General features: G+C 32.5%; 1 protein-coding gene across 2 annotated transcripts in view; it reads right to left on the bottom strand.

Moving 5' to 3' along the window:
- Positions 1-26,312, bottom strand: part of LOC118192760 (zinc finger protein 830-like) — a 70,389-nt gene that overhangs the window by 10,108 nt on the left and 33,969 nt on the right. For both annotated transcript variants that reach the window (XM_035363772.2, XM_035363773.2), the window contains exons 6-9: positions 23,052-23,182; positions 18,708-18,856; positions 12,802-12,879; positions 666-742 (exon numbers count right to left, since the gene is read on the bottom strand). In XM_035363772.2, coding sequence (XP_035219663.1) covers positions 666-742; positions 12,802-12,879; positions 18,708-18,856; positions 23,052-23,182 — 435 coding nt within the window. The remainder of the gene's footprint in view (positions 1-665; positions 743-12,801; positions 12,880-18,707; positions 18,857-23,051; positions 23,183-26,312) is intronic.

The following is a 26,312-nucleotide window of genomic DNA, read 5'->3' as shown; positions in this document are numbered from 1 at the left end:
ACAAATTTATTCATTTATTCAAGACTGGACTGTTTGACGTATGTCACAGTGAGCGAGGGTATCCAAAGGAAGGGATGGATGTATGCTTTAATGAAGGAAAGAGAAATAGGTGATTATTTATACAAAATCAAAATTATTAGAAACTGTGTATGATTTTCAGCATTAAAAGTTACATCTCCCTTAATAAAATGCATACAAAAAGTTCCATACTTCACATAAAGAATTTTGGAAAAAGGCATGCAATATTTTCATGAAGCCAACAATAATTAGATAAAAACCCTGTTTTACACAACACAAATCTATTAATCGGCAAAAGAGCGACATTTTATAATTGCCCCCTAAATGTGACTGAAAAATTCTAAATTCCCATTGCTAATATTCATTGAAAAGTGATATATGCCAGAAGATTCATTCTTGTATATCCCCACACGTTTTGCATAAAGTAATAATGGGATGGACAACAAAAGAGATACATTTTATATTTACAGAATCTTCCCACTCAGAGGGTTGAAAAAAATTTTTTTATAAAATTCTTCACCAACTTTGAGTAACACTTAATTGAAGGATATGCTATCTAATTAGAAGTACATGTGAACATTTAAAGACAAAAAGTATGCAGCTACCTTTCTCAAACAAGATTTACTAATATATGATTTATAACTTACATTTGTTCATCTATCTGTACAATATCTCTTTCCAATGTACTCTCTTCAAGATCTTCTTCAATAATTGTTTTTGAAACCTAAATAACATTTTGACATTAAAATAAAACAATAAGTATATATCCTGCATTTATATACCTACTTTTGGAAAGAAGGGATAACAAACAATAAAAAAATAAACACATAATTAACCATGTAATAGCTTTATATACCTATTACAATATTTTAATTTACTGATACTATCTCTACTACAAACAATGACCATCGATTTTACTCCTAGAATGGCATAAACATATTTATCTGTCATGAGAACTGTTGTCATATTATCTTGTTACTTAAACCATTCCATATTCCCCCAATGACCTAAATATAAATGAAAAGTTTTGAAAACAAAGAATAAATAAGTAATTGCATAAATTTAGTTAATATTTTTTTTAAATCATCCTACTCTTCAAGAAAAAATCCAAAATGTTCTGTTATCCAAAGGGTTAAATTTAAATTTGATAGTTATTCTGCGACAATATAAGACATTTTCAGTTCATCAAAACCATATTATAATTGGCTATTTTGGCAACTGTTATTTTATTTTCATAAAAAGTTAATAGTTATTCAGCAACATACAGCTATGCTACATAAAAATGTAAATATAGGAGGTGTTTACACTTTCTTACAATGATTTCAATAAAGAATTAAACCAAACACTTTTGATCAAAATTGTCTGGCAACAGCTTATTATTTAAAATTTGAAATATCTCCTGCTACTTTTAAATTTGTTCCTCTTTCAAAATGCTGCATGTAAACAAGCTGTGGACTGAGAGATATGTTTTTGCTATTTCCAAAGAAAAATATTCCTATTCCACAACTCAAAACCATTGAGAAATGCACAGTATTAGAATTTCTAAGTGCAAAATAAGCAACATTATTAATCGCAAAGGGGAAAATCAACAGTCATTTCTTCTGCATAAAAAGAAGACTCCAAATGATACCTAAAAAAAGATATGGACTTCTTCTAACGTTAAGTTAAATTGTTGGTAACAAGAAAAAAATCCACTGATGCAGAAGTCAGTTGCAAAGTCTTTACATACATCTATAGCAACAATAAATAATACATCAAGATTTACAAGTTAAAACAGATAAAAACATAACATTCAAAAGCTTTTGCTAAGGCATGTGACTCAATGCAGAACACTTTATAGAACACTGCATGAAAACTATTTAGCAAGAAAAAAAATTGAAACACACTGTGACCCTTGATGAAACATGGGTTTACCCAAATGCCTGAAAAAAAATTAACAAAAACAAAGAGAAAAAATTGTAAAAACCTGTTTCCATCAGGAAAATTTGGAACTTAAGTATTATCACAACCACCTTGGTGCAGTTTGCAGAATTTTACAGATAAAAAAGAATAATTACTTTTATTGTAAAAAAAAATATTATATTACACATATACATATTGTGTTCATATTCTACATTTCAATATATATTTATTCCAAAAGGCAAACAGTAAACTTAGTTACAAATAGGTTTTTCTTTCTGTTATGGAGAAAGTTTCATAGTAATCGATTTGAGGAATGATTCAAAGCATTGTTCCTTTATCGATTTTGCAATAAAATTATGTATTCCTGCAGAAATTTCACATTTCTTTTCTTATAGAAAAATCCTGCATGCATGAATTTTAAAAGAGAGTTTAAAACAAAAAATAATCATAATTTTTCTATAAAAGCCATTGGAACTTAAAATACAACAAAAAGAACTTGTATGAAAATGGCAATGTTGGAAACTGAATATTTGTGACACACATGGTTGTCTGAATAACTGTTATACAAGTGGTTCCCAGAGTTCAGTGCATTCTACAGCTTTGGCAATTTTTACTAAAATGGTTATGATGATATGAAGTACTGAAAATTCCAGTAAGGGATTTATGATTATCATAGAACTCTCTTACAATGGCAAATTAGAAATAATATGGGGGGAAATTAAAATCAACTCAGTGTACTATCAAGAGAACGTTATATAGTTGATATTTACAAATGAAATTCTATTTTTTTATACAAGTGACTTTCAAAGCGTGAAACTTCATCAAGACAAAGCAACAAGTCATACAGTAGACTCCCGATTATCCGCGCCTGCTGCACAAAGTTTTTTTTTTTTTTTTTTTTTTTTTTTTTTTACAAGTGTAAAGCAAAGAAAATAAAAATGTTAACAAAACTGAGCGAAAAGTTAAATTTGCTAACATCGTGCTTATTTATGGCAAATCCCAAGCCTTCTCAGAACCTTCCCTTAGGGCTTCTCGGAGCCTTCCCCTCTGATGAGTAAGTGATTTCTTACTCACCCTTGCAGTGCTTGCTCCACCGCCCTGTCTCGTCTGAATCTTGCTGACATGTCCACTTCCTCCCACTCGCCATTGTTAGTTTGAGCCTGATAGTGTTTGCGAACCAGTCAGAGTTAATTTCTTATCTTTTATTGTGTTCAGTGCTTGTGCTTTTTGGTTTTGTGTTTTTCGTTATCAATTTAAAATGTCAGGAAAATGAAAGAAGTTTGTGTTGCCGACTGCGCAAAAACAAGAATTAATTTCCAAAGTAGCAAACGGCGCTACAAGGCAGCAGATGGAATTGGATTACGGAATCGCGAAAACAACAGTACGTGACATTCTAAAGCAAAAAGACAAACTGGTGAACTTTGCATCAATGTCGGACAGTGCTTCCGCAATGAAAACGCGAAAAACTATGAAGAGTTCTACCTTTGATTAGCTAGACACGGCATTGACAGAGTGGTTAGCTCAAGTTCGAAAAGAGGGTACTCCTGTAAATGGTCCTATCATTGCAGTGAAGGTAAAAACCTTTTTTGAGTTGTTAAGTCTGAAAGGAAATTTTGATGCGTCTTCTGACTGGTTGACTCATTTTAAGCAGCGTTATGGAATTCGAAAAATTGGACTTCATGGGGAGAAACTTAGGGGTGGCCAACAAGCAGCCGGTGATTTCCACCATAAACTTGAAGAATTTGTTTTAAAAGAAGAGCTATCTTTTGAACAAATTTACAATGCCGACGAATCGGGACTTTTGTGGAAATGTCCTCCCACTCGCACTTTAGCATTTGAAAGTAGCAGGTCATAAAAGCATCAAGGAAAGGATAACTATCATGTCTTGCAGTAACGTTACCGGTGGACATAAACTTATTGAAAGTAAAAAAAAAAAAAAGAGAGAGAGAGAGATCTTTCAAAGGCACAAGGATAGAAAATTTGCCCGTTGATTACTTGAACCCAAAAAAAAAGGATGGATGAACCGAAACATTTTTCAAGAATGGTTCGAAAAAATCTTTGTTCTTCAAGTGCGTAAACATCTTAAATCGAAAAACCTGCCTGAAGAAGCTGTGCTATTTATCGACAACCCACCTTCTCACCCAGCAACAAGCGTGCTAGTCTTCTGATGGACAAATTTTTGCAGTTTCTCCCCCAAATGTTACTGCACTAATCCAAACCATGGACCAAGGAGTCATTGCAACAATGAAGAGAACATACCGAACCAAGTTGCTAATGACCAAAATTAAAGAAGGTTATGATCTGGAAGAGTTTTGGAAACACTACACAATCTTGGACAGCATCTACAATATTGCATCTGCATGGGACTCAGTGAAACTGTCAACCGTCATAAAATCATGGAGAAAACTCATGCCTAATGTTGAAGCCAACAACAACCTAACCCCTTTGAGTTGTGAAGAAGAGAATGAAGATGTAGACACGCACATGGCAACTCTTGCCGATATGGTGAAAACAGTTCCGGGTGGTGAGAACGTCGATGCTGAAAACATTAACAAGTGGTTGGAGTGTGACGTCAACAAGCCTGGCTTCGAACGCTTGACAGATGACGAAATTGTGAAGAAAGCAAGGGGAGAGACCGAGAATGAAGGACAGCGAAGTGAAGGCGAAGAAGAGCTCACTGTGCAGATGTGGAACACTCACAAAGCGGCTTTGCAACAAGTGATATGGTGAAAACAGTTCCGGGTGGTGAGAACGTCGATGCTGAAAACATTAACAAGTGGTTGGAGTGTGACGTCAACGAGCCTGGCTTCGAACGCTTGACAGATGACGAAATTGTGAAGAAAGCAAGGGGAGAGACCGAGAATGAAGGACAGCGAAGTGAAGGCGAAGAAGAGCTCACTGTGCAGATGTGGAAGACTCACAAAGCGGCTTTGCAACAAGTCAATGGACTGAGCTATTTGGAAGAACAAGACGACGTGGAGTTGGCCAAGAAACTTATGCTAGGAAAAATGCAATCTCGGATCAAGAGAAAATGCTGCCAAAGCAAGAAGCAAACACAAATGACTGATTTCTTCAAAAAAGCGTAGTTTTATAGTTATGCTTTTGTAATTACATAATACATTACAGTATTAAAACAGTACATATGTATTAATTTTTCTGTGTATCCTTGACGCCTCTTGTAAGTACAAAGCACTTTTCTGTTTTCGTTAACAAAATGCATTTTAGGTTATTTTTGAGTGATATACTAAAATATTAAGCATTAGTTAAACATTTCCTGCTGTTTATTTTATGTTTTATTGTACATAAAACGATTTTTCAAAGTTGGAATGACTGTTTTCTCTTTTGCTATACCCATTTTTAGCTTTTTTCGGATTATCCGCGATTTTTGTTATCCGCGGCGGCCATGCCACCCAATTCCGCGGATAATCGGGAGTGTTCTGTACTTCGAAAAGACCCACCACTTAAAAAAATGGAGACACACCCATCTTGAAAAAATTAAGATTGATAAAGGTAATACATATGTACCCTTTTAATGTATTCCTACAGTCTACTGAGATTTCACCTATAGACTAAGGTACCCTTAGTTCCTTGAAAAGAGCTCTTTCTAAATGCAAACCCACCACAATCGATAGACTCTGGAATGTAGTGAAAGAGGAATGGAAATCCTTGGAATCTCCTGGAAATTTTATGAAAAGCCCGTCTTTCACGGAAATCAAGAGGCAGACATATAGTATATAAAAAAAAAAAAAGCTACCACACTGAACATTTAAAAAAATTACTTTTTACATTTTAAACATTAATTAAATGGCCCGAAATTGTTCAAAAAATGTGTAAACACCCTCTGTGTGTGTGTGTGTATATATATATATGTTGTAGGATCTTAAATTCACTTAGTGCGAAATTGAGTTATTCTACTACTTGTGCAATTGCTGCAAAGTAAGTTAATAATAATTTATTTACTAAAGAAATATTGATTATATTATCTCCTAAGATTAATTTTAGTAGAATTATCTTAAAAGAGTGATTGATATATATATACTGAATAACAGAAATTAAAAATCTTTTAGAATCAAAATATGATTATAAGGTCACTAATTTCTTTTTTAATTACTTGATTGGGGAAAATGTCAATTTACACATTTATCACTCCTCTAATTTATTCACATTCATTCCCAACTTCTTATCTATTAACAATGCATATTAAATTGGAAATTAGATACCTGCTTAAAAAAGGGTAAAGATACTAGGACAAGAACATTTCTGACAGGAATTTTATCACTGCTAATGAAACAGCAGTATGATTAAATGTTAACAAATAAATTTGAAAGAAGCAAATGGAAGCATTTTAGATTTATTGCCTCATATTTTGAGATACCTACAGATAATTTAATTCCTTGAGGGAGTACTTTCACAAGAAATCATACTTATTTACAGATTAAATTTTCAACACTGAGGAATATAAAATTAAAACAGAAATGAGAGGGAAATACTGCCATTAATAAATATAAAATAACTTTAAGGCAAAATAAAAAGTACTTTTAATACCAAAAGTTTAAAATAAAATATTTATAATAGTTCTTAATCTTGAAAATTCAAAGTATTATTAGGAACATTTCAGAACATGAAAACCTTCAAATAATTTTAAACAATGTATGCCAAATCAAAGCATTAACTATGAAGCAGAAAATTTTAATTAATTTATTGACATAACTGTATTTAAAATGACAATTTTTGTCCTTCCAGTAGTCAACAAACATATTTTTAAACAAAATTGCTTCAAGTTGGATCCACTGGAGGTTTCACTATCTCTCATACACAGACATATGGTAAATAATGATAACAGCACATTAAAGTTAGTCATACTATGAAATTCTAACCAAATTTTGGTAGAAAGTATTGTATCGGCCCAAATATAAGATGAGCTTTACTCTTTGAAATGGCCATTTGAAAATTATAGCCTTCTTATGCAAAACCTAACATTTTAAGCATATTAAGGTAATTAACTTATATCTTAATTATTCATAAAAATATATTTACCTAGTTTTGCCTCATTTAGGTCATTTAACTATCTTGTAAGACACCTTGATATCTATGAAATCATCTCATAGAAAAGCCTTTTTCTCCCATAAAACACTTTCAAAATTATTAAGTTATCCCTACACACATTACGGTTTTACATATTCAAGCCAATATAGTGCATCTCTGCTACAAAACAGCCTAATATATATATGTTATTTTTAAGCAAAATACTGAAAGACGGCCTAATTGGTTGTTTATAAGCGGAAATGTTTCCTCCGTCATCTAATGACTGTCAGAACTGACTATCCTTTTCCCTGAATTCTCATATGACAGTAGATCATCAAATATTAAAATTATTCTCAAGTAACAAAGATGTTGGAAAGACACCATATAAAGGTTAGGTCACACGGCAAAGCCACAAAGGCTATCTGCTTAAGCGGACGGATGCCTTTGTGGAAGACCTTTCTGGGGAAAACTGGCTCATATTTGACACACAGGAAAAACCATGAAAACAAGCCATGCAGCCAGCTTGTTCACGGTTTTAAATCCAAGCCAAGACAAACTACTAATATTCAATGGTGTTAGAAATATGCCATGTGAGACAAACAGCAGATAGGATTTCCCCTCCCCCCTCAATATCCCAAGGGATAAGGAATCATTTTCCTTGTAAAGTACACAGAATGATGCTAACTGAAGGATTAAAATTTTTAGGTTAATGAGAAAGAAAAGCATTATAGCAATCTCAAACAAATTTTCAAGAGATGTGTTCTGATTGTGCAGCTAGGTAATTAGCAGTTAAAGGGTTAAACCACATTCACAATATAGAAAGTGTCTGCTAAATTCTTTAATAATTTTAACACTTACATCACTGTGGACAAAATATCTCAACTTCCAAGTATATTCCAAGAATGCTAGCAACAACATAACTCATTGTCTACACAGAATGTTTTCTTAAATTTTTGCAGCATGTCTAGTGACTCATTTTTTTAACTTTACAGCACATTTTAGTCCATATAATTCCCCCACCCCAAAATTTCAGTAAGATGGTACCAACAACACAATTTTTTAGCTTTGACAAAACTTCTGTAACTGTGTAATTTGTTTTACACTTTTTGTTACATTTCTTGAATAGTATGGATATTTATTACTTTTTTTGAAAGAAAAAAAGAGCAAACAAAAGCTTTTTTTAACTGATGATGCAATAAAATTATCTGATGAAAAACTTATTAACAACATCACTCAGACAGGAAAAACAGTTGTAAACTTGGTGACCATGTTTCTGCTTCAAGCACTAAAGACTGACATTGAAAAAAGTGTAGAAGGAGATAAAGCAAATATGGATTCACTTCTGAATGTTGCAACCTTGAATACTGATATTGATATAATAGAAAATATTTACGTTGAATGGTTATATGATTATGAATGTGCAGATCTCTTGGCCTCCTCTTATTTTTTTCATTTAAATAAATTATACAAATCACTGTATTAGAAACTAACAAGCACATGGAGCAATGCATATGTGAATCAACAACCAAACTAAAAAGTAAGTACATCATTGGAAACTACCTGATGCTGCAGAAGTAGACAAATTTTTGGGACTTATCAAGAAATCTTTCTTGAAGACTACTGGTCAAAAGATGCAGTGTTAGCAATACTGTTTTTAGAGACAAAATGGCAAGAGATCAATTTTAATTTTTACTAAAGTTTTGGTACTTCGGCAGTAATGAAGACACCAACAGGAATATGCTACATAAGTAGTAAAAGATTTGTAATGTTCTCCTGGATAATTTCAAGGAACTTTAGATTAGTCAACAGTTTTGTGGCAAAAATCCATTAATTAATTAATTATGTGGGGGTGAGTGAGTGAGTGAGAGGTTATTGGTGCAAAACCAAAGATGATTGAAAAGCGCCAAACACAAGATGGGATGATTACAATTGATACAATTAAAATACAATAAATAAAAACAAGTGGACAAATGTACCAAATCCAGAGGATGAAGTCATATAAAAACAAGGTAAAAGCAAACATTAAAATCCAAGACACAATCTTCAAAACAAATTACATTAGGTGATAAAAGCCAGTCTCTTTTAAATAATAAAATAAATTACAATTGACCTCTCTTCTGATTAACACTAGAATTACGGTGGTCTTCGTATACCTAGAATTACAGCGGGTGTCATTTTGACCCCTTGATAAGATATCTGCATATTTATCTATATGATATAATATATTTGTGAAAAAGAAATTAAAATAACGCAAATTATGACAACTACAGTTTATTTTAAAGAATATAGAGAATTTGTATGTATGTAGTCAAATAATGAACAAGCATTTAAATATTTCCATCAGAAAATGTAATTTTTTTTCATTTTCGATAGCTTACATTTCAGAAACACAGAAAATAAAATGTATAAATATTTACACAATTTTTTCCAAAAAAAGTGGTTTTTAATCCAAATATTACAGTATTTTAAAACAAACTTTATGCTATTAAGAGTACGTAGAAATATATAGAAATATTTTATTTACAGATAATATATTAGTCAACGCAGCAATTAGCACACACGCTTACCTTTCTGATTTTTTGTGTACAATATCCGCATACATATTTATTACAGTTGTCGCAAATATTAGAAGTTTTGTTACCTCGCATTTCCTTACATGACATTTCTTCCTTTTTTTTTGATTCTATTGAATCTTGTCCATCCACAAAGCCACTTGAAGAGAGAACAAATTTGTTTTTACTAGATATATATTCTTCTCTTAGTTCTTCTGCCAAACGCAATAGAAAATCCCTTCTGCTGATATTTCCTTTTGTAACTTCCTCATACAGAATTCACGCATTTATGCCTGCTAAGTCCAAAATATTGTAGAATACATGTACTGGCCAACGGCATGATGGTGCTTTCACGGAGTACTTTCTTGCCATTTGGTCCAAAACATCTACCCCGAATTTTGTAGAATTGTAAACTGTATTACATCAAGAACCTTTTTTTCATTAGATTCATATTCAACTGATTTTTCCTTTTACCTTGATATGGTGTAAGTGTTATATAGTCGTGTTTCATCACAACTAAAGAAAAAGTTCGTTTCTTACATTTTTTAAACTAGATGAAATTTCTCTTTTTGCGCGATTTACTCTTCCACATGACTCAATCCTTTTTATTTTAGGGATTTCGCAAGTTTTACTGATGTAAAGAATTTTTTTGTAGTTATATTTCGGCCAGTATTTTTGTAAGGATCAACTAAATGATTTACTACCTTCTCTCCTAAACTTTGATCACTTGGTCTCCTTTCATCTTTTCCTAAATATGGAAATCAGTTTAATAAGTATTTTGTCCTAACGTCTACTGCTAGCTAAAATTTTATTACGAATTTATCGGGCTTCTTAGGCATATACAGCAAAAAACGGCATCTTGTTTTTGTACGGAATAACTGTTCATCAATCGTAATGTTTTCATTTGGTTTGTAACAAAGCTTACAGTTTTCTGTAAAAGTATTCCATACCTCGGATATTAGTGCAAATTTATCACACTGCAAACGTGAAGACCTTGTTTGTTTATTATCAAAACGGAGAAATTTCATAATTTCCAGAATCCTATCTCTACTTATAGTTTCATGAAAAAACTTTGGTCCCCAAGTCTTGGACCACAAACTAAGAATTGGTAAGCCCTTGGCGGCTAATGCCCCCCTTACGTACAACAACGCTATGAATGCTTCCAGTTCTGCTAATGAAATAGTGAAAGAGTCATTATGAAGTTTACGCTTGGCTTCAGCATCAGTACACTCCTTTATGACGCGTAAAAGGTTTTCATTTATTATTAACTTCCACGCACTAAGAGCTTTACCAGAACAAATGTGACATTTAGCATGGATGTTGGTCCTGCATTTTCTCACAAGATATTTTGCAAGGGTCGCCGACCAGAAGTATTTGAAGTATTTTCTACTTTCCATACAGTTCCATCACGAGCAATTTCTTTACAAGTGTTAGTCTGATTTACGTTGAATTTCATTGCCTGATTACTCTCTATAATAAATTCAAAATCATGAGATGTTTCATCTCCATCTTTATCTGTAGAATTATCTTCGATTTCAGAACCGGAAGCGGCATCAGATAGTTCTTGCATCAGCTTCATGATTTCTTCATGCATTAGTCCTTTTCTACGTGCCATTAGTATGTCACTATAATAAATTCAAGTAAACAGAATAAAATTTTCCACTAAAACTTGTTATGAATAATAAACAAAATATCTACAAACATTCAGCTCGTAATAATCTCTTTTCTCTGTTTTCTTTTCACAAAAAAAAGTATTGCATATATTTCAAATCATGTGACGGGCAAATGTGAAACTACGCAGACCAACCATATTCTTTTCCTTTGTTTGTATTTTGTTTACCAGGTGCAAATTTTACAGAAGTAACAGTGTTCAGATAATACAACGGAATGTATTCACATTTCTTTTCTCTCAAAGGGGTCAAAATGACACCTGCCGTATTTCTAGGTAAAATCATTTGATAGGGCTAAAATAAAAATACGATTTTCTTGAAATCTTTACTATTTCGTAAATCACAATGATTTAGGAAAAGCCGAGAAAAGATTAAGATATTTGCAAAAAAAAAGAAGAGCTGTCAAAGATAAAAGTTCACTAGGTGTCAAAATGACCCCTTCCGTAATTCTAGTGTTAAACGGTCGAGAGGTAAATCACAGCTATTAAAATATTTCTGACGAAGACTATTAAAACAAGGACCCTCCATTAAAATATGACAAACAGATACACAAATATTACAATTTAAACAAATAGGCTAATTTTCAGCTTTCAGAAGATAGTTATGTGTCACTCTAGTGTGATCAATTCTGAGGCGAGTCAAACGAACGTCCTCTTTGCGATTTCCAGCAAAATCCCAATACTCAAGGCTATTGCCCCTAAGAATATGTTAATACAGCAATACAATTAAATATAATACAAATTTAATTTTTAAAAGCTCAGTTTGGTAATCTTTTCTCTTCATTATTAATGCAAATCCTTATTTCTATGACATCCATTAATTAATTTTATAATGGGAATTTCTTCCTTCTCCTTTGGCAATTTCTTCCACTAGGTTCTTATCACTTTCAGATTTCTGTTTACATCTAAATTTCATCTCTAGTTGCAATAGATTTTCCTTTTTTGCACAATAAATTACTTCCATAAAGAATTCTACATTTAGTTTTATACTACATTGCATGTCTCAGACGATGCATAATGATTTTCCTTTTGGGAAAGAGTGGTTTTATTAAATTTTAATCTTTATTATTATTTTATTCTAAATACATATATTTTGAAAGCTAAAAATATTGTACATCAGTATTAAGTTTAACTACTTCAAAACTCTTTTCAGCCAAAGATTTAATTTTTGAATGGCCTCTGACAAATATACCTTATTCAGATACACACTATAAACTCTACTTCCAGTAAAAAGCAATGAATGATATCTTACATTTACTTTTTCATTTTCTTATAAATGATGTTATTTATTGATTATAGATATCTTGATATTTATATTGTATTTGCATTGAAAAATGAGAAAATTTTTCCTTAAAAAAGCCAAAAACATATCCATTTTATCCAGAAATAATTTACATGTGTCATTTCAAGCTGATAAGAATTCTATTTGCAACAGATGATGATTTATCTTCAGTATAAAAGCTGTTGTCATTTATTTTTATGCTTTGTTTAATTCAGTGGTTTGCTTTATTAAAATCATACAAAAATGTACAAATAATGTTTGATTAGTTAAATAAAAGCAGCCTTTTAAAATAGAAAGAGCTATTTAAGAACATTATTTTGTAACTTAAATCAGTAAAAATAAAAAAACCTTACATTAGTTTCTTCAGCTATAGTTTTCTGGAATTTTTCCCATTCTAGTTCTTTAGGATCTTTATATTCAATATTTCTTGCCTAAAAAGATTATACAGATTAAAACTTTCAAAATTTCAAAAATATTTTTAAATAATAACAAACAAGTATATACATATCTGTTCAGTCTGTTCAGCATGTATATATTTATTAAAAAGGGTTAAATATTATTTTCCAGCAGCATTTAAATTTATTTCATTCAGAACCAAAAAAAACCCACAAAGAAACAGAAATATAATAGCATGCACAACATCATGAAGTACAGTACACACTATTTAAATCCGAAAATCATTACATCAAGCAGAATACTTATATTAGTTTAACTTGAGTATATTATGATTAAATTAATTGGTAGAAATATGAATTTAAAAAAAAAAGAAGAGAAAAGGGAGATGAAAGAAAGTATTCTGAATAATTACTACAGATCTATAAGAAAATTATGACTCAGCAGCTAATCATATAACATCATAAATGCATTTTAGGAACTGCACTAGTAATGTAAGTGTTTATAAAAATGATCAATTGTATATACTATATCAGTGGTATTCAATCTATGGATTATAACTTCATTAACTATATTCGGATCACAAGGTGGATGAAACAACTGTAAATGAATTTAATTGACTATAAATACATCATTGACAAACTTTTGAGGATGATCTGATGACACACTAGCCTCTCAAAATCTAGCTAATACAGTCCAGTCCATTCTGTGCTATTAAAAATAATCAGATGGTATGCAGTTGGAGTACTAAATTTTGGTCCATTAAATTTTTATTTCAGTCAGAGTTAATGGTTATTATGCGAGCAGCTAAATCGGCACTAAATCAACTCAGATAGTTTTGGCAATAACAGGATTTTGGCATAACAGGTTAAAAAATAATATATATAGGTTTATATATATATATATATATATATGAAATAATAAGAGCACAAGGAAAAACCAGAGCAGTGTCAATGCTTGCTTAGATCCATACTAAAGAAGAATTTTGATTGCGTAAGTATGCTAATAATGTTAACTTGGTAATCTCTAAAGAACTTGGCAGTCGAGGCAATTTTAATTCCATTTTTATTTGCAGCGACCACAATCACTTGGCACTCTAGCCGTGCCTTTCCACAAAAGATTTACATTTTTGCTATTGTTAAGGTAGAAAGCAAGACAGCGAAATTACATCTTAGCACAGTAGAGAGCAAAAGCTGAAGTGCGTAGTTAAGCAAGATGGACGCCCGTGAAGAGAAAAGTTTTGGTTTGCAATTTGGTGATTAGTCAAGAGGCACCTGCATTAAGGGTTATGTAAGATTGCAAGATTAATTTGAATGACGCAGTTTACACTTAAGGGCTATTTCTAGGACAGATAGATGAAGTTCCCTAATGAAATAAAAAATATAAGAGATTATAGTGAATTAAATTTAGATTTTACTTTCATATTTTTTATCTTACACAAATATATAAGATAATAAAATATGTGAATCAAAATTATAATTTAAATTAACGGTAAAACATTAATTCTCCCTCTTCTAAAAATTACAATAACTTCTCTGGTTTACATCATTTCTAGATCGTTCTATGGCCTGCGCAGCTCTGATGACATAATAATTGGGAACTGAAACTACCACTGTAAACCAAAACTTTTCTCTTTGCGTGCTTCCATCTTTCATGACTACGAACTTTAGCTTCTGTCTGTGCTGTGCTTGGACGCAATTTCGCTATGCTGATTCCTATTGCAAAAATATCAATAATGTAAATGTTCTTGAACAGCATGATTAGGGTCAGAGTGATCTGTGGCCACATAATGTCAATTGGAAATAAAAATGGAATTAAAATTGCCTCAACTGCCCCTTTTTATTTACGAAGTCAACACATTACCTTATGACGCAATCAGAATACTTCCTCTTCAATATACGAGGGTAAGTTGAAAAATAAGTTTCCCCTGTCGACTGTGGTCAGAGTTGTGTATGAAAGTCAAAAAATAGAATGAGACATTAAAGATATGACACACCTTTATTTTTCCACATAGGTACCAAGTACATTGAGACATTTGTCATATTGCTTGATAAGCTTCAAAACGCCCTCCAGGAAAAATCAGAGCTTTGCATATGGAAGAAGCGTTGAACGGCTTGTTTCACTTCAGTATTGCTTCCAAAGCGCCCTTCCCCGAGATTTTTCTTCAAAACCAGAAACAGATGGAAGTCGCTTGGTGCGAGATCAGGACTGTATGACGGATGGTGTAGGCGCTCCCAACCAAGAGTTGCAATATGGTTTTGCGTTGCCGTCGCCGAATGTGGTCTGACATTGTCATCCAACAGCAGAACGCCAGATGTGAGAAGGCCAGGCCGCTTTTTCCGAATCGCCTCTTTCAATTTCGACAGGGTGTCACAGTAGATCGTAGCATTGATGGTTCCAACCTCCAAACAGTCTAGCAACAAAACTCCTTGTGCATCCCAGAAAACTGTGAGGAGCACTTTACCTGCAGAGGGAGTTGTCTTGAACTTCTTTCGGACAGGACTTTTTGATGACGGATGTTTCAACTCCATAGATGCGGCCTTCGATTCTGGCGTGAAATGGTGGACCCACGTTTCATCCCCCGTCACAATCCGAAGCAGAAAGTCATTGCCATCTTCATGGTAACGCATGAGATGTTCCAGGCTGACCCCCATGCGTTGTTCCTTGTGTGTCGAGGTCAATTGTCGGGGCACCCATCGTGCTGACACTTTTCTGTATCGAAGAATGTCGTGGATGATGTTTTAAGCTCGCTCATGTGAGATTCTAAGTTCTTCTGCTACTTCATCGATGGTGATATGCGGTTCGCTCTAATCATGCCATCCACCTTCCTGACATTTGCATCTGTAGTGGCCGTGCACGTCCGTCCAGCTCTCGGTATGTCCTCCACTTGCTGACGTCCATCATTGAATGTGCGACACCATCTCCGCACCATTTGCTTCGACATCACACCTGGCCCATAGACTTCCATGAGGCAGTTATGAATTTCTGTTCCTGATACTCCACGAGCCCATTCATAGCGGATAACTGCTCTCACTTCCTCCTTTGACCACGAATTCAAAACGCACCTTCTCTCCATACCTACCGGGGCTCAAATGAGAGGCTGGTCTCCGCTTTGCGTAGGCACTGCAACAGCACAATCCGCTTGATTTGCAGCGACCTCTACCCGATGGTGTATCGGTGACTTGCGCGTTTTCCTGCTGTGTCGCCTTTCGCCCACAGCCGTTCAATGCTTCTTTCATACGCAAAGCGTGAATTTTTCTTGGAGGATTTTTTTAAGCTTATCAAGCGATATGACAAATGTTTCAATGTACTCGTACGAGAATAATAGAATAAAGGTATGTCATATCTTTAATGTCTCATTCTATTTTTTGACTTCCATACACAACTCTGACCACAGTCGACAGGGGAAACGTATTTTTCAACTTACCCTCGTAGGATAACTACACATGAACAGTGCTCCGTCTTTTCCTTGCTATTATTGCTATTAATATTTCATATATATAATGCCATTCTTATAAATGCTTATAGTAAAAAAAAAAAAAAAAAAACTACTCAACTATTCACTTAATTGCTAAGCTAATTTTTTTTCATCATAATGCATTTGTTCTGTTTCTACTTATTCTTAGGGAGGAAACTAATGCAGAAACAGACAGGTGAAACCGTAACTAACTAAATATCAACAGAGAACTAAACTCTTAAGAGTTAGCTAATTTCCACACTTTTAGTGATCATACTAGTGAAAATATAGTGCATTGTGTTGTGTAAATGCATCCGGGACCGTGCCGTGAGAGGATCGGATAAACAAGAGATAAATACAATAAGAAAACACATATAAAGAAAACATAAGAAAGAGGTTTCCAGATTAAAGTACAAGTTTATTCAAATTCCTCAACAATTAAAATTCGGTAAATTAAGAAGGGGAAAAAGGGGAGGCAAATTTTAGCCATTTAGAATTAATTTAGAGATTCAATTTAAAAGTCAAGTTCAATTCCCAAAAGTTCATAGGAAAAATTGATAACAAAACAAAACTTATCTGTTATGTAGACGACTTGAAACGCATCCGGAAATGTCTCGGGCAGGCCTTGCATTCTAGGAGAAATCAGGTATAAATAATCCTCTTTTAAATCCTGGGAGAAATACAATCCGTAAGAGGAACACTGACGACTAATGAGTCTCACGCTTTCAGGAACACGAACCGAAATATTGAAAAACAATTCCTCCATCATTTTCCAGCAACACATCCACACGCTCAGCATTGAAGAAAAATTGCCACTGGAACAAGCACCAAAGAAGAACCTTCAAAATTCGCTGACCGGCTGTCGAGGATAGAATCTCACATTGACGTGGAGGAACTTGGCCGATTAATGTTAGGAATTTAACAAAATGCTGGAGGAAACTTTCTTATTTTTAAGATACTTGAGAAAGTCCTCCTTGACGATGAAGACCAAAGTCTTTTAGATATTACATAATAACTTGCCCACTCTTCAATTTCGCCTTTTTGCCAAAACGCGGCCGGGGAGCATATTTGCCACTCCTTACCGGAAACACATCTCACTACGAAATTACATCTCCTCCTTTCTATCGTTCAACCTAAGAACAAGTTCGAAGTCCAAGTCTTAGTCAAAACATCAGTCCCAAAAGTGATTCAAACTCGAATTTTCTTAGTCTCCTTCACAAACAGGGTTCCCACAATGGCTTCATTTATCGCCCCCTCAATTTGGACAAAATTTCCGTTTCTTTCCCCGAATGACAGAATTAGGGTGATCACACACACGCGCACCTCATCACTTAGCCAACAACCAGACCCCTGATCGCCAAAACCAGAATGACTTACATCGAAAGTTAAGTGGCAACCTCTGACCCTTCTGTCAAGTACTTCCTGTTCTAAAGGTCAATTGCACAAAAGAAATTTCTTCTAGAACATTCTAAAGGACAAAACGTGCGAAATCATGACTTAGCAAAATCGCCTCCCTTCCCTGCTTCTTTTCACAATGAATCAAAGCTTGGACAAAAATTGCAAATAAAAGAAAAATAAATAATATTCTTTGAAACTAAATAATATGCTTAGAAGCATCTGTTTTTCCCCGAAATTAAAGCATTAAAATAAATAATTCAGAATAAAAAAAATTAAGATTTTCTTAAATCAAAAAATCATTCACCTAGTTTTTTATAAAACGATCAGACAATTATCTACACAACACATTTAATGTTTTTTATACATAAGTTTACACTTTGCGGAATCTGGAATTCAAATTTCTATGGAAAGCTGGCATTAGCGTATGAACAAAGTACACGAAAATTATCTTCAGGAGGGATATCTTCCATAGATGATCTTTCAATTTATGTCGATTTCTATAATACAATGCTTCATGTACTTGAGACACTTCCATAAAAACATACACTTAGTTAATTCTGTTATGGCAATTGATTCATTTCATTTTCATTCACTGAGCAATCAGAACTGGATTTCAATTTAAATATTTTCAATCTACTATTATTCCATAAATCACAAGTAAATCACTAGTTTTGCTTAAAATTTATACTAATTTATTATAATATTTAAAGCACCTGAATTTTATAGAATCACTATCATTAATGCAAATATATCTATGCATAAAATTCAAAAATGTTTTAAATGTCATTTTTGTTTATTGCAATATTTCAGTCAAGGAATTTCAAAATGGGGGGGGGGATATTAAGGAAAAAGACATTTTATAGTACAGCAATATATATAACTAACAGTTTAACTATCACTACAAAATAATGAACACAGAAGTTTTAAGAAGAAAGCATCAAATATTTCAGGTGCCTAAACCTGAAGTATAATAATAAGTTAACATAGCTTTATCATACTGATAAATATTACCTTTGCATCTAAAACTGGATCATCAAAAAAACCTTCAGGTAATTGATCATCATTCACAATTTTTGATGATGAAGATTTAAGCTCTAATGTAGGATCAACTGAAGCAGCAGTTGTAATATCAGAGCCTGTTGGCCCATTTTCAAAAAAATCTAAAAATATAATGAAAGCATATTAAAATACTAATCAAAATGCACTTTACTACCTTTATTTATAAATTTTATGCATACTTATAATTACTGAAAAACTAATACTACTGGATAAAAAATTAATATTCACATTTAGTAATAAAATTAATATAAAAACATGGCTCAACTCGGCATTTACATCTAAGGATGCAGCATGTAGCTGAATAAATGGTAACAAAAAGTATCAACCAAAACATAAAAATCAATCAATTGTCGAAGAATTTTAGCATTTCACTCTACTTCGCTGCTCATGTTTCATCTCTTTTTTAAAAAAATAAGTTTTGGCAAAAATCCCTCAGAGCACTGGAATTGGGTTAAAACTGTTTATATTACAAAAGAATAATATCTAAATTAAAAGTGAAGTATTACATGAGGAAGCTTATAGTTATTTCAAATACAAAATAAAAACATTAAGAATGAAAGTAAACTGAGCTTTCTCAATACCTTTATGCATAATTGTCACAGTATCTTTCTTACATTTCCAGTTTAATCATTCTGATGCAGGTTCAGAAAGTATGCTTATTTAGAAGCTATAATTTAATATAAAAATATATACAGTACGAAGTCCGAGATCCGGACTTGTCAGGACTTCAGCAATTCCGGATTTGGGATTTTTCCGAATATTAGATCATCAGTTTAAATCTAGTAACATGGCATGTAGAAATTATAAAATTAAAAATATGAAATAATGATTTATGAAATAAAGAGCATTTATGATCTAAAAAAGGGTATCAAAATTTAGAAAAATAAACTTAATAATTATTTGTTTACTTTATTAAACATTTCTTTCAATGTAAGTTGTTTAAGTTGCTTCGTTTTTTTGTGCTAATACTATCTCTTTAATTCTAGAAACAGACATAATTTCTTGTTAAATACCATTGTTCAAATCCTGTAATTGCTGTCCTGAGAATTCCGACTCATTTGTCAATCAAAATTTTTTCGTTTTCAATAACCTCTCTGTCACTTTCTTTACTATCAGTAGCAGCTGAGTTAGTTTCTGGATCTAGAACCATACTACAGATTTTGCCATCCGTTAACTGATCGATGTTTGGGGCACTTTTATCGCAATGAAAAAGTTCTGTTATATCATCTTCATTTATTACCGCTTCTCCACATTTCTTTACAAAATCCATTAACTGGAAAATTTCCCCCTTAGTTTGCGATATCCGAAAACCTTCAAACTGTGGCTATCAGCTTCATCATCTTCCCCATCGAATATGATAACTGGCCATAAATTATGCTAAGTATTTTTTAAAATATCAGGACACATATCCTCCACGATCTTGCTACTGCACACAGCAGATTTTATGCTAAAATATTTCAAAAATTCTTGAAATAGTCTTCCATTGTTCAAGAAATTTAACATGGATTTTAAAAATGCTACTTTATATTTGCATTTCAGTGTTTCGATATACATCGGCTGAATGATGGACGTACAATTTGGAGGGAAAATAATACTGATACACTATCTTTCACTAAAACTTTAAGTGAAATACGAGCCGAACAGTTGTCTACAATCAGGACTACTTTTGAGTCATCAGGTAAGCCAACCAATTCAAATGCTGCCGAGCCTCGGGTATAAAATGATTTTCAAACCAATCATTCATTAACGCTTGTGTCATCCATGCTCTTTTATTTGCACGATATATAACAGGGAAAATTGTTACTCCTTTAAATGCTCGAGGTCATGTATGTTTTCTGATTACGAAACGTTTGCACTTGTGCATTCCTGCAGCATTTGCGCATGCTAAAATAGTTAGTCTCGATTTGGAATCTTTGACACCAACTGGAGCCTTTTCTGTAGAGGTTGCCAAGTTATTTGGAAGTACATATTTCCAGAAAAGACCAGTTTCATCAGGGTTGTAAATTTGTTCTTGAGATAATTGTTCAGTAGTAATGACTCCAATGAATTCATCTGTTCATTTCTTCATGAAATATTTTGGCTTGAGCAATTAACATTGGACCCATCCATGGCCTGCCCTCACTGACCCATTCAATCAACATTTTGTCATGATCGTCATGTTTAGCAAAACAAAAATTTTTTCTGTTATTCATTGCGAGTGGGGTGTCGGAATGCACAAAAAATTCAAAAAGTTCTTTTTTCTTATGTCATATACAGTTGACTTTCCAATGCCATACTTCTTGCATAATTTTGAGATGGATATGGCTTTATCCATTTTTTGCAGCAATTCCACTTTTTGTTTAATGGCCATCAAAACATGCTTTTGCTTTGTAGATCCTTTGGCAGCTCCAGAATTAGAAACTCTTTTCGACATAATCAAAAGTTCAAGCTTTAATTTTTATAAAATTGCTTTAATAATAACAGTCTTCAAAAAATAATAAGCTGGATCAAATTAGAAGATTAAGGAGCATTGCAGTCTGCTACATTAACTGAAATGCCTTAGAATCAGTAAAGATAATTTTGGCCTAGCTTAATAGCATCCACTATACTTTATTGGTTATGTATAATAAGATTGGCAATGAAAGACAAATTGTTCCGCTAAATTCTGTCTTGCTTCTATTGCATATTGAATTAAGCCTGAATTGTATTAGTTTAATTATTTATTACCTGCATCTATTTCTTGTGCATGTTTAAGACTAATATGAATCCTGAATAAATAAACTCCCCACATATACTTAAGGCTTTATCTAGGGTCAGCGCTAAATACCGCCTAGTGCAGGCTCTGTGGATCCTAAATTCTGCTACAAAGCACCTTCCTAAGTTTTAAATTTTCCCCACCCCTAAACTTTGGATCCCAGTGCTTTCCTTAAATTATAAAGAATTCCTCATTCCTTAATTTTACCACTCGGTGCTTCCCTAAATTCCAAAAATTTTGTCTTCCCTAAAATCTGCCATTCGGTGCAGTTATATTCTGCCATCGTTTCTGAGTTTATGTGAATAATATATCAGTTATTCTTAATTCAAATAGCACTAAATGTAATCTTTTGGGCTATGAGATTCATTAACAAAACTCTATTTTTAACATATGAAAAGAAACTTCTCTTAAATTTTTCCTTGTCAACATTTCTTAGCCCATTTAACTTAAATCTGTTATCATCACCAAGTGTAATGTTAGCATAAAAGGTTGCCATACTCTTCCTATTCAATTACTAATATAAAAAAAAAAATTTTAGACATCACTGCAGGAGTCATTACTGAAGCTGTCATGTATTGATAAACATGCGGGGATGAAAGCAAATTATAATAAATAATGATTCGGCAGGTCGGTGTCAGAGATATAAAATACTAGTAGGTGTAAAATAATGCTGTTCCTATGTAGAATGTTTCGGTCTGAGATGTATGCCAAGCAGATACTCAGCTACAGTGCCAAAATATTAATCTCACAAATTTATGCTTATATGATTGTTTTTTCAATAACAAGGTATTTTAATTAGTGCCTAAATGAAATTAAGAATTGGGACTCTCCACATGTTTCATTATGGAAGGAAAAGTCACATGCACATGCGTAAAGCATACCGAAAAAAAAAGTTTGTGTCTTTGAGGTCCGGATTTTAGATCATTCCGGATACTGGACGTCCGGATCTCGGACTTTGTACTGTATTAAAAATACAATTTAAAACTAATGATGGCAAATTAAAAGAAAAACTCTATTCACAAAATAAAATTAGGTTTACATAAAACAAAAATAATAAATTTCCTAAAATTCTTGGCCTTTATATCATTAAAAATTCCTATCAGGAATTTTTATTCCACAAATAAGATGCATAGTTTTAATTCCTAATACATTAATAATTACCATTTTAAATGAGACTAGAAATGTATTTTCATTTATTTATTGTAAATATGTTTAAAAATTAATTAAATTAAAAATTAAGGACGAAAAGCTTAAATACAGGCTATTAAACTATTCTGTATCATGTTAAACAAGCCAGTTTGTTATAATACAGCATTGTTTCCTGAGTGCTTTAATGTCTTATTTTAGCCAAATAATTTACAAACATATGTATAAAATTTATTTACACATAATGTAAGATGTACCTTGAAATATATATTGTTATATGATGTACCTTGAAATTAAACTTTTAACAGAAATATGGCAGATTATATGATGCATTCTTTTAAAAACTTCTGCAATGCGATCTAGAGTTTCACAGAAGTCGGTAAACAAAACTTTTTTTTTTTTTTTTATTTAGTTACCTGGTGGTAAAACACCTTCAGATACATTCTCCATCAACTTATTTCCTTCTGCCTCTTTATCATCATCTTCATCTTCAGATGATGATGAATATGCTTCCAACAGTGCAAGTTGTTTGGTATTCTTTACTTGCCTTAAATGAAAAAAATTTCCTACCAATCAAATTCAAATAAAAAAGGTACTAATTTAATAATGCAAAGTAAAAGCATAACAAAGCAATAGTTCATTCAAAATGTCTGCTGAAACTAAAATAAAATCTTTAAAAAAAAATTGAAAGTGCCAAATGTGCCCTGTCAATTTTCAGTCACGTTTTTGCAAGCCCCTATCAGATACAAAAACATTTTCATTCCAAACATCCACTTCTTGCATAATTTTACATTTTATTAGTACTTAATCAAATACACAAATTGCATCCATGTGAAGATCCATTTCCTCATTCAAACTGTCCTGAATTTCTTTTGTCTTCCTTAGTAATATAAAATCAAATTTTTCCATGTCTTCTAAACTTCATTTGATCACCCTCTCCCCAAATTTACTAACATTTTAGCTTATATTTATTATCAGCAACTTTTTTTCAGATGCTGAAATATATTCACAAAATCTTTAGTTACAGTTGCTGCTTCTGTAGCTGTAATAGTACCATTTGCAATGATGATGATACATGTTTGGAATATAAACAGTTTTATACCCATAATTTCAAACAGGGTCAGTAAACAACTTTTGTAATGCAAGAAAATAATTTTGTTAAAGAAAATAGAACCAAAACCATTAACCATTCAAGCATGCTTAAAATTGTGTCAATTAAGGAGGGTCAAAGGACAAAAATCTTACCTCTGTGTTTTAACAGCATGTTGCAAATATTTAGAGCAAAATCATAAATAATTCCAAGTTTTTCAATTTTAAAGTATTCAGATACTTTTACTGTATATGCATTAAAGTATTTATATACTTTTACAATATATATAATAAAATATTTAAACACAATGCTGTTGCAAAACATTCAGTATCCATTGATAAACAGTTGACAGCACACTAAAGGCAATAAAGCATAATTTGTTTTATATCCTTTACATATTTACAATATAACTGTGCCAGTGGTGCTATTCATACTTATGTATTATAGCATATTTATAATACATAATGGTAAATACATAACAATACTTTTACATACATATATAATAATATTATATACATGCATGCAGACAGCATCTTGCACATGAATATGCAGAGAGTATGTACCGAGCATATACAGAGCATTTTGTATGTGAATTATTTTTCAGGAAATTTTATAAAAATTTTATAATCTTTCTTTTCTTCACACAGAAAGGTTTATTATCCTCTTGTATTTTTTGTAGATTCTCATCAGTACATTAATACATTTTGTCCTTCAATCTTTTTGTCAAGTAGGTCATTTTCTCAATTTAATTTAAATTTTTGAAAATTCCAGAGTGCTCATTATTTACTTATCTTGTATTGCACAATTCTTCTCCTAGAGAGGAATATGACTAAGAGTTCTATTTTTTCCTTAGTTATTTGGTTTTAAATGCTATTTGAAGGCACTGGTACATGCTAATCTCTGGGAGTTTTAAGTGATAGTTTCTGTTAATGAGCACTTGACGATGTAATGATTAGGATCCCCCTTTTCCCCACATATAAACTGCCTGGAATAAGCTATGTTTCATTCAGAAAAATAAGGGGGAAAAGGGCCTAGTCCTCTTTTTGATTGGATGGTTTGTACTGGTTCTGTATGTACTAACATGATTTAAGTTGGAACAGCCTTCTTCCCTTATTCAGCCTTTACTTTGGTACTTTCCAATTATTCTGTTAGGAATAAATGTACCTTTCCTTTTTTGCAGAAAATAATGAATATATTTTCTGGGCAGTTCGAGTTCCTGAGGGCCAATATCACTGCAGGCCACTACGGAGAATCAAATGCTTTTTCAAATCAAGGCAAATTAATGTTGAACGTACATCTTGAGTTCTGTTTTTAGCCCAAAGTGTGTTAGCCCAAAAGGGCTATTAATTTCGTTTGGGCATTTTGCATTGATTCACTTTTCAAACCGTTGCCACCAAATATTATAGCCTTGTATTATAGTTAAAGAAATTAAATAATGAAGAATCAGAATAAATGTATGTATGTTTCTTGCATTCTACTAAAAAATAACTATACTTAGAGTTATCAAATTTTGAATAACATAATTCTCCACCGAATATAGGCATCTGGAAGCCCTAATTTGGAATTTGATTTATTATCTATTTCATACTTTGTCACACATTAAAGAATTTTTGATTAATATACTCATGATTTCAAAGCGAGGAATGGCAACACTGTGTGGAAAAAGAAAAAATATTAGCTCCAGCGCGTGAGACCGTGTATCGGAAATTCTAAAGATATGCTCATTTTAAAATTATTTTGTGATATTGCTGTTGAATTGAATTTTATGGTTTAAGTACCAAGACCATGATATTTAATAAATAAAGGTAACACACAAAACGTTAAAAAAACGCTCTTTTGGGCATGAGCCACTGTCAGTTGCATTTGCGGTAGTCTAGTATATGGATAAGAATCTAAACTGCTTTTCACGTATAGCCTTGTTTATGATTAGATGGTGACACAGGCAGCCTGTGTACTCTGTCAAGAATGTTAACAATTAGTGGAAGAAGGTATATTGGATTGTACGAGTTTGGCCTTTCTGGATGTTGATCTGGCTTGCTGAAGAGGATCACTTGGTCTATTTTAAAGCAGTATGGAAAAATTCCTAGCTGGAGGCATTTATTACATAGACTTGTGAAGATATTCCTTTTTAATTTATGAATTATCTGAATTAACTTATTGATGATCACATATGGGCAGGTGCTTTGTATTTAGAAAGCTTTCTTATGATATCTGTAATTTCTTTTATTGTGAATGGTATGTCCTTTGGAGCATTAGATAAAACCTAATGTCACATTTCTTAAGAATTGTTGGTCTTGATTATCTAGTGATGGGTCATCTGAAAGAAAAACATTGCTTATTATTCCTATTATCATTGCAATGGTGACCAAAACTGCAAGTCTACAAACAACTAACTGAACTCAAGGTCTAAATATTCCATAACTCTGCTAAATCATATGCAGTGTGCTGCAGACACTCACAAGAAAGGAAGCAATGTTTTTTGTTAGAATTTATTTTGTTAGAATGATATTTTTTTGTGAATAAAAAAGTTGAAAAATCACTGTTACATAAAAACATTGCACTACACAAAAGCTTACAGTGACTGATG

The sequence above is a fragment of the Stegodyphus dumicola genome, chromosome 3 (assembly GCF_044657685.1).
Source record: "Stegodyphus dumicola isolate Sdum_Otavi_A_Nest chromosome 3, ASM4465768v1".
Lineage (NCBI taxonomy): Eukaryota > Metazoa > Arthropoda > Arachnida > Araneae > Eresidae > Stegodyphus > Stegodyphus dumicola.
Note: the sequence above shows the minus strand (reverse complement) of the source record. Positions and strands in the feature narration are given on the sequence as shown.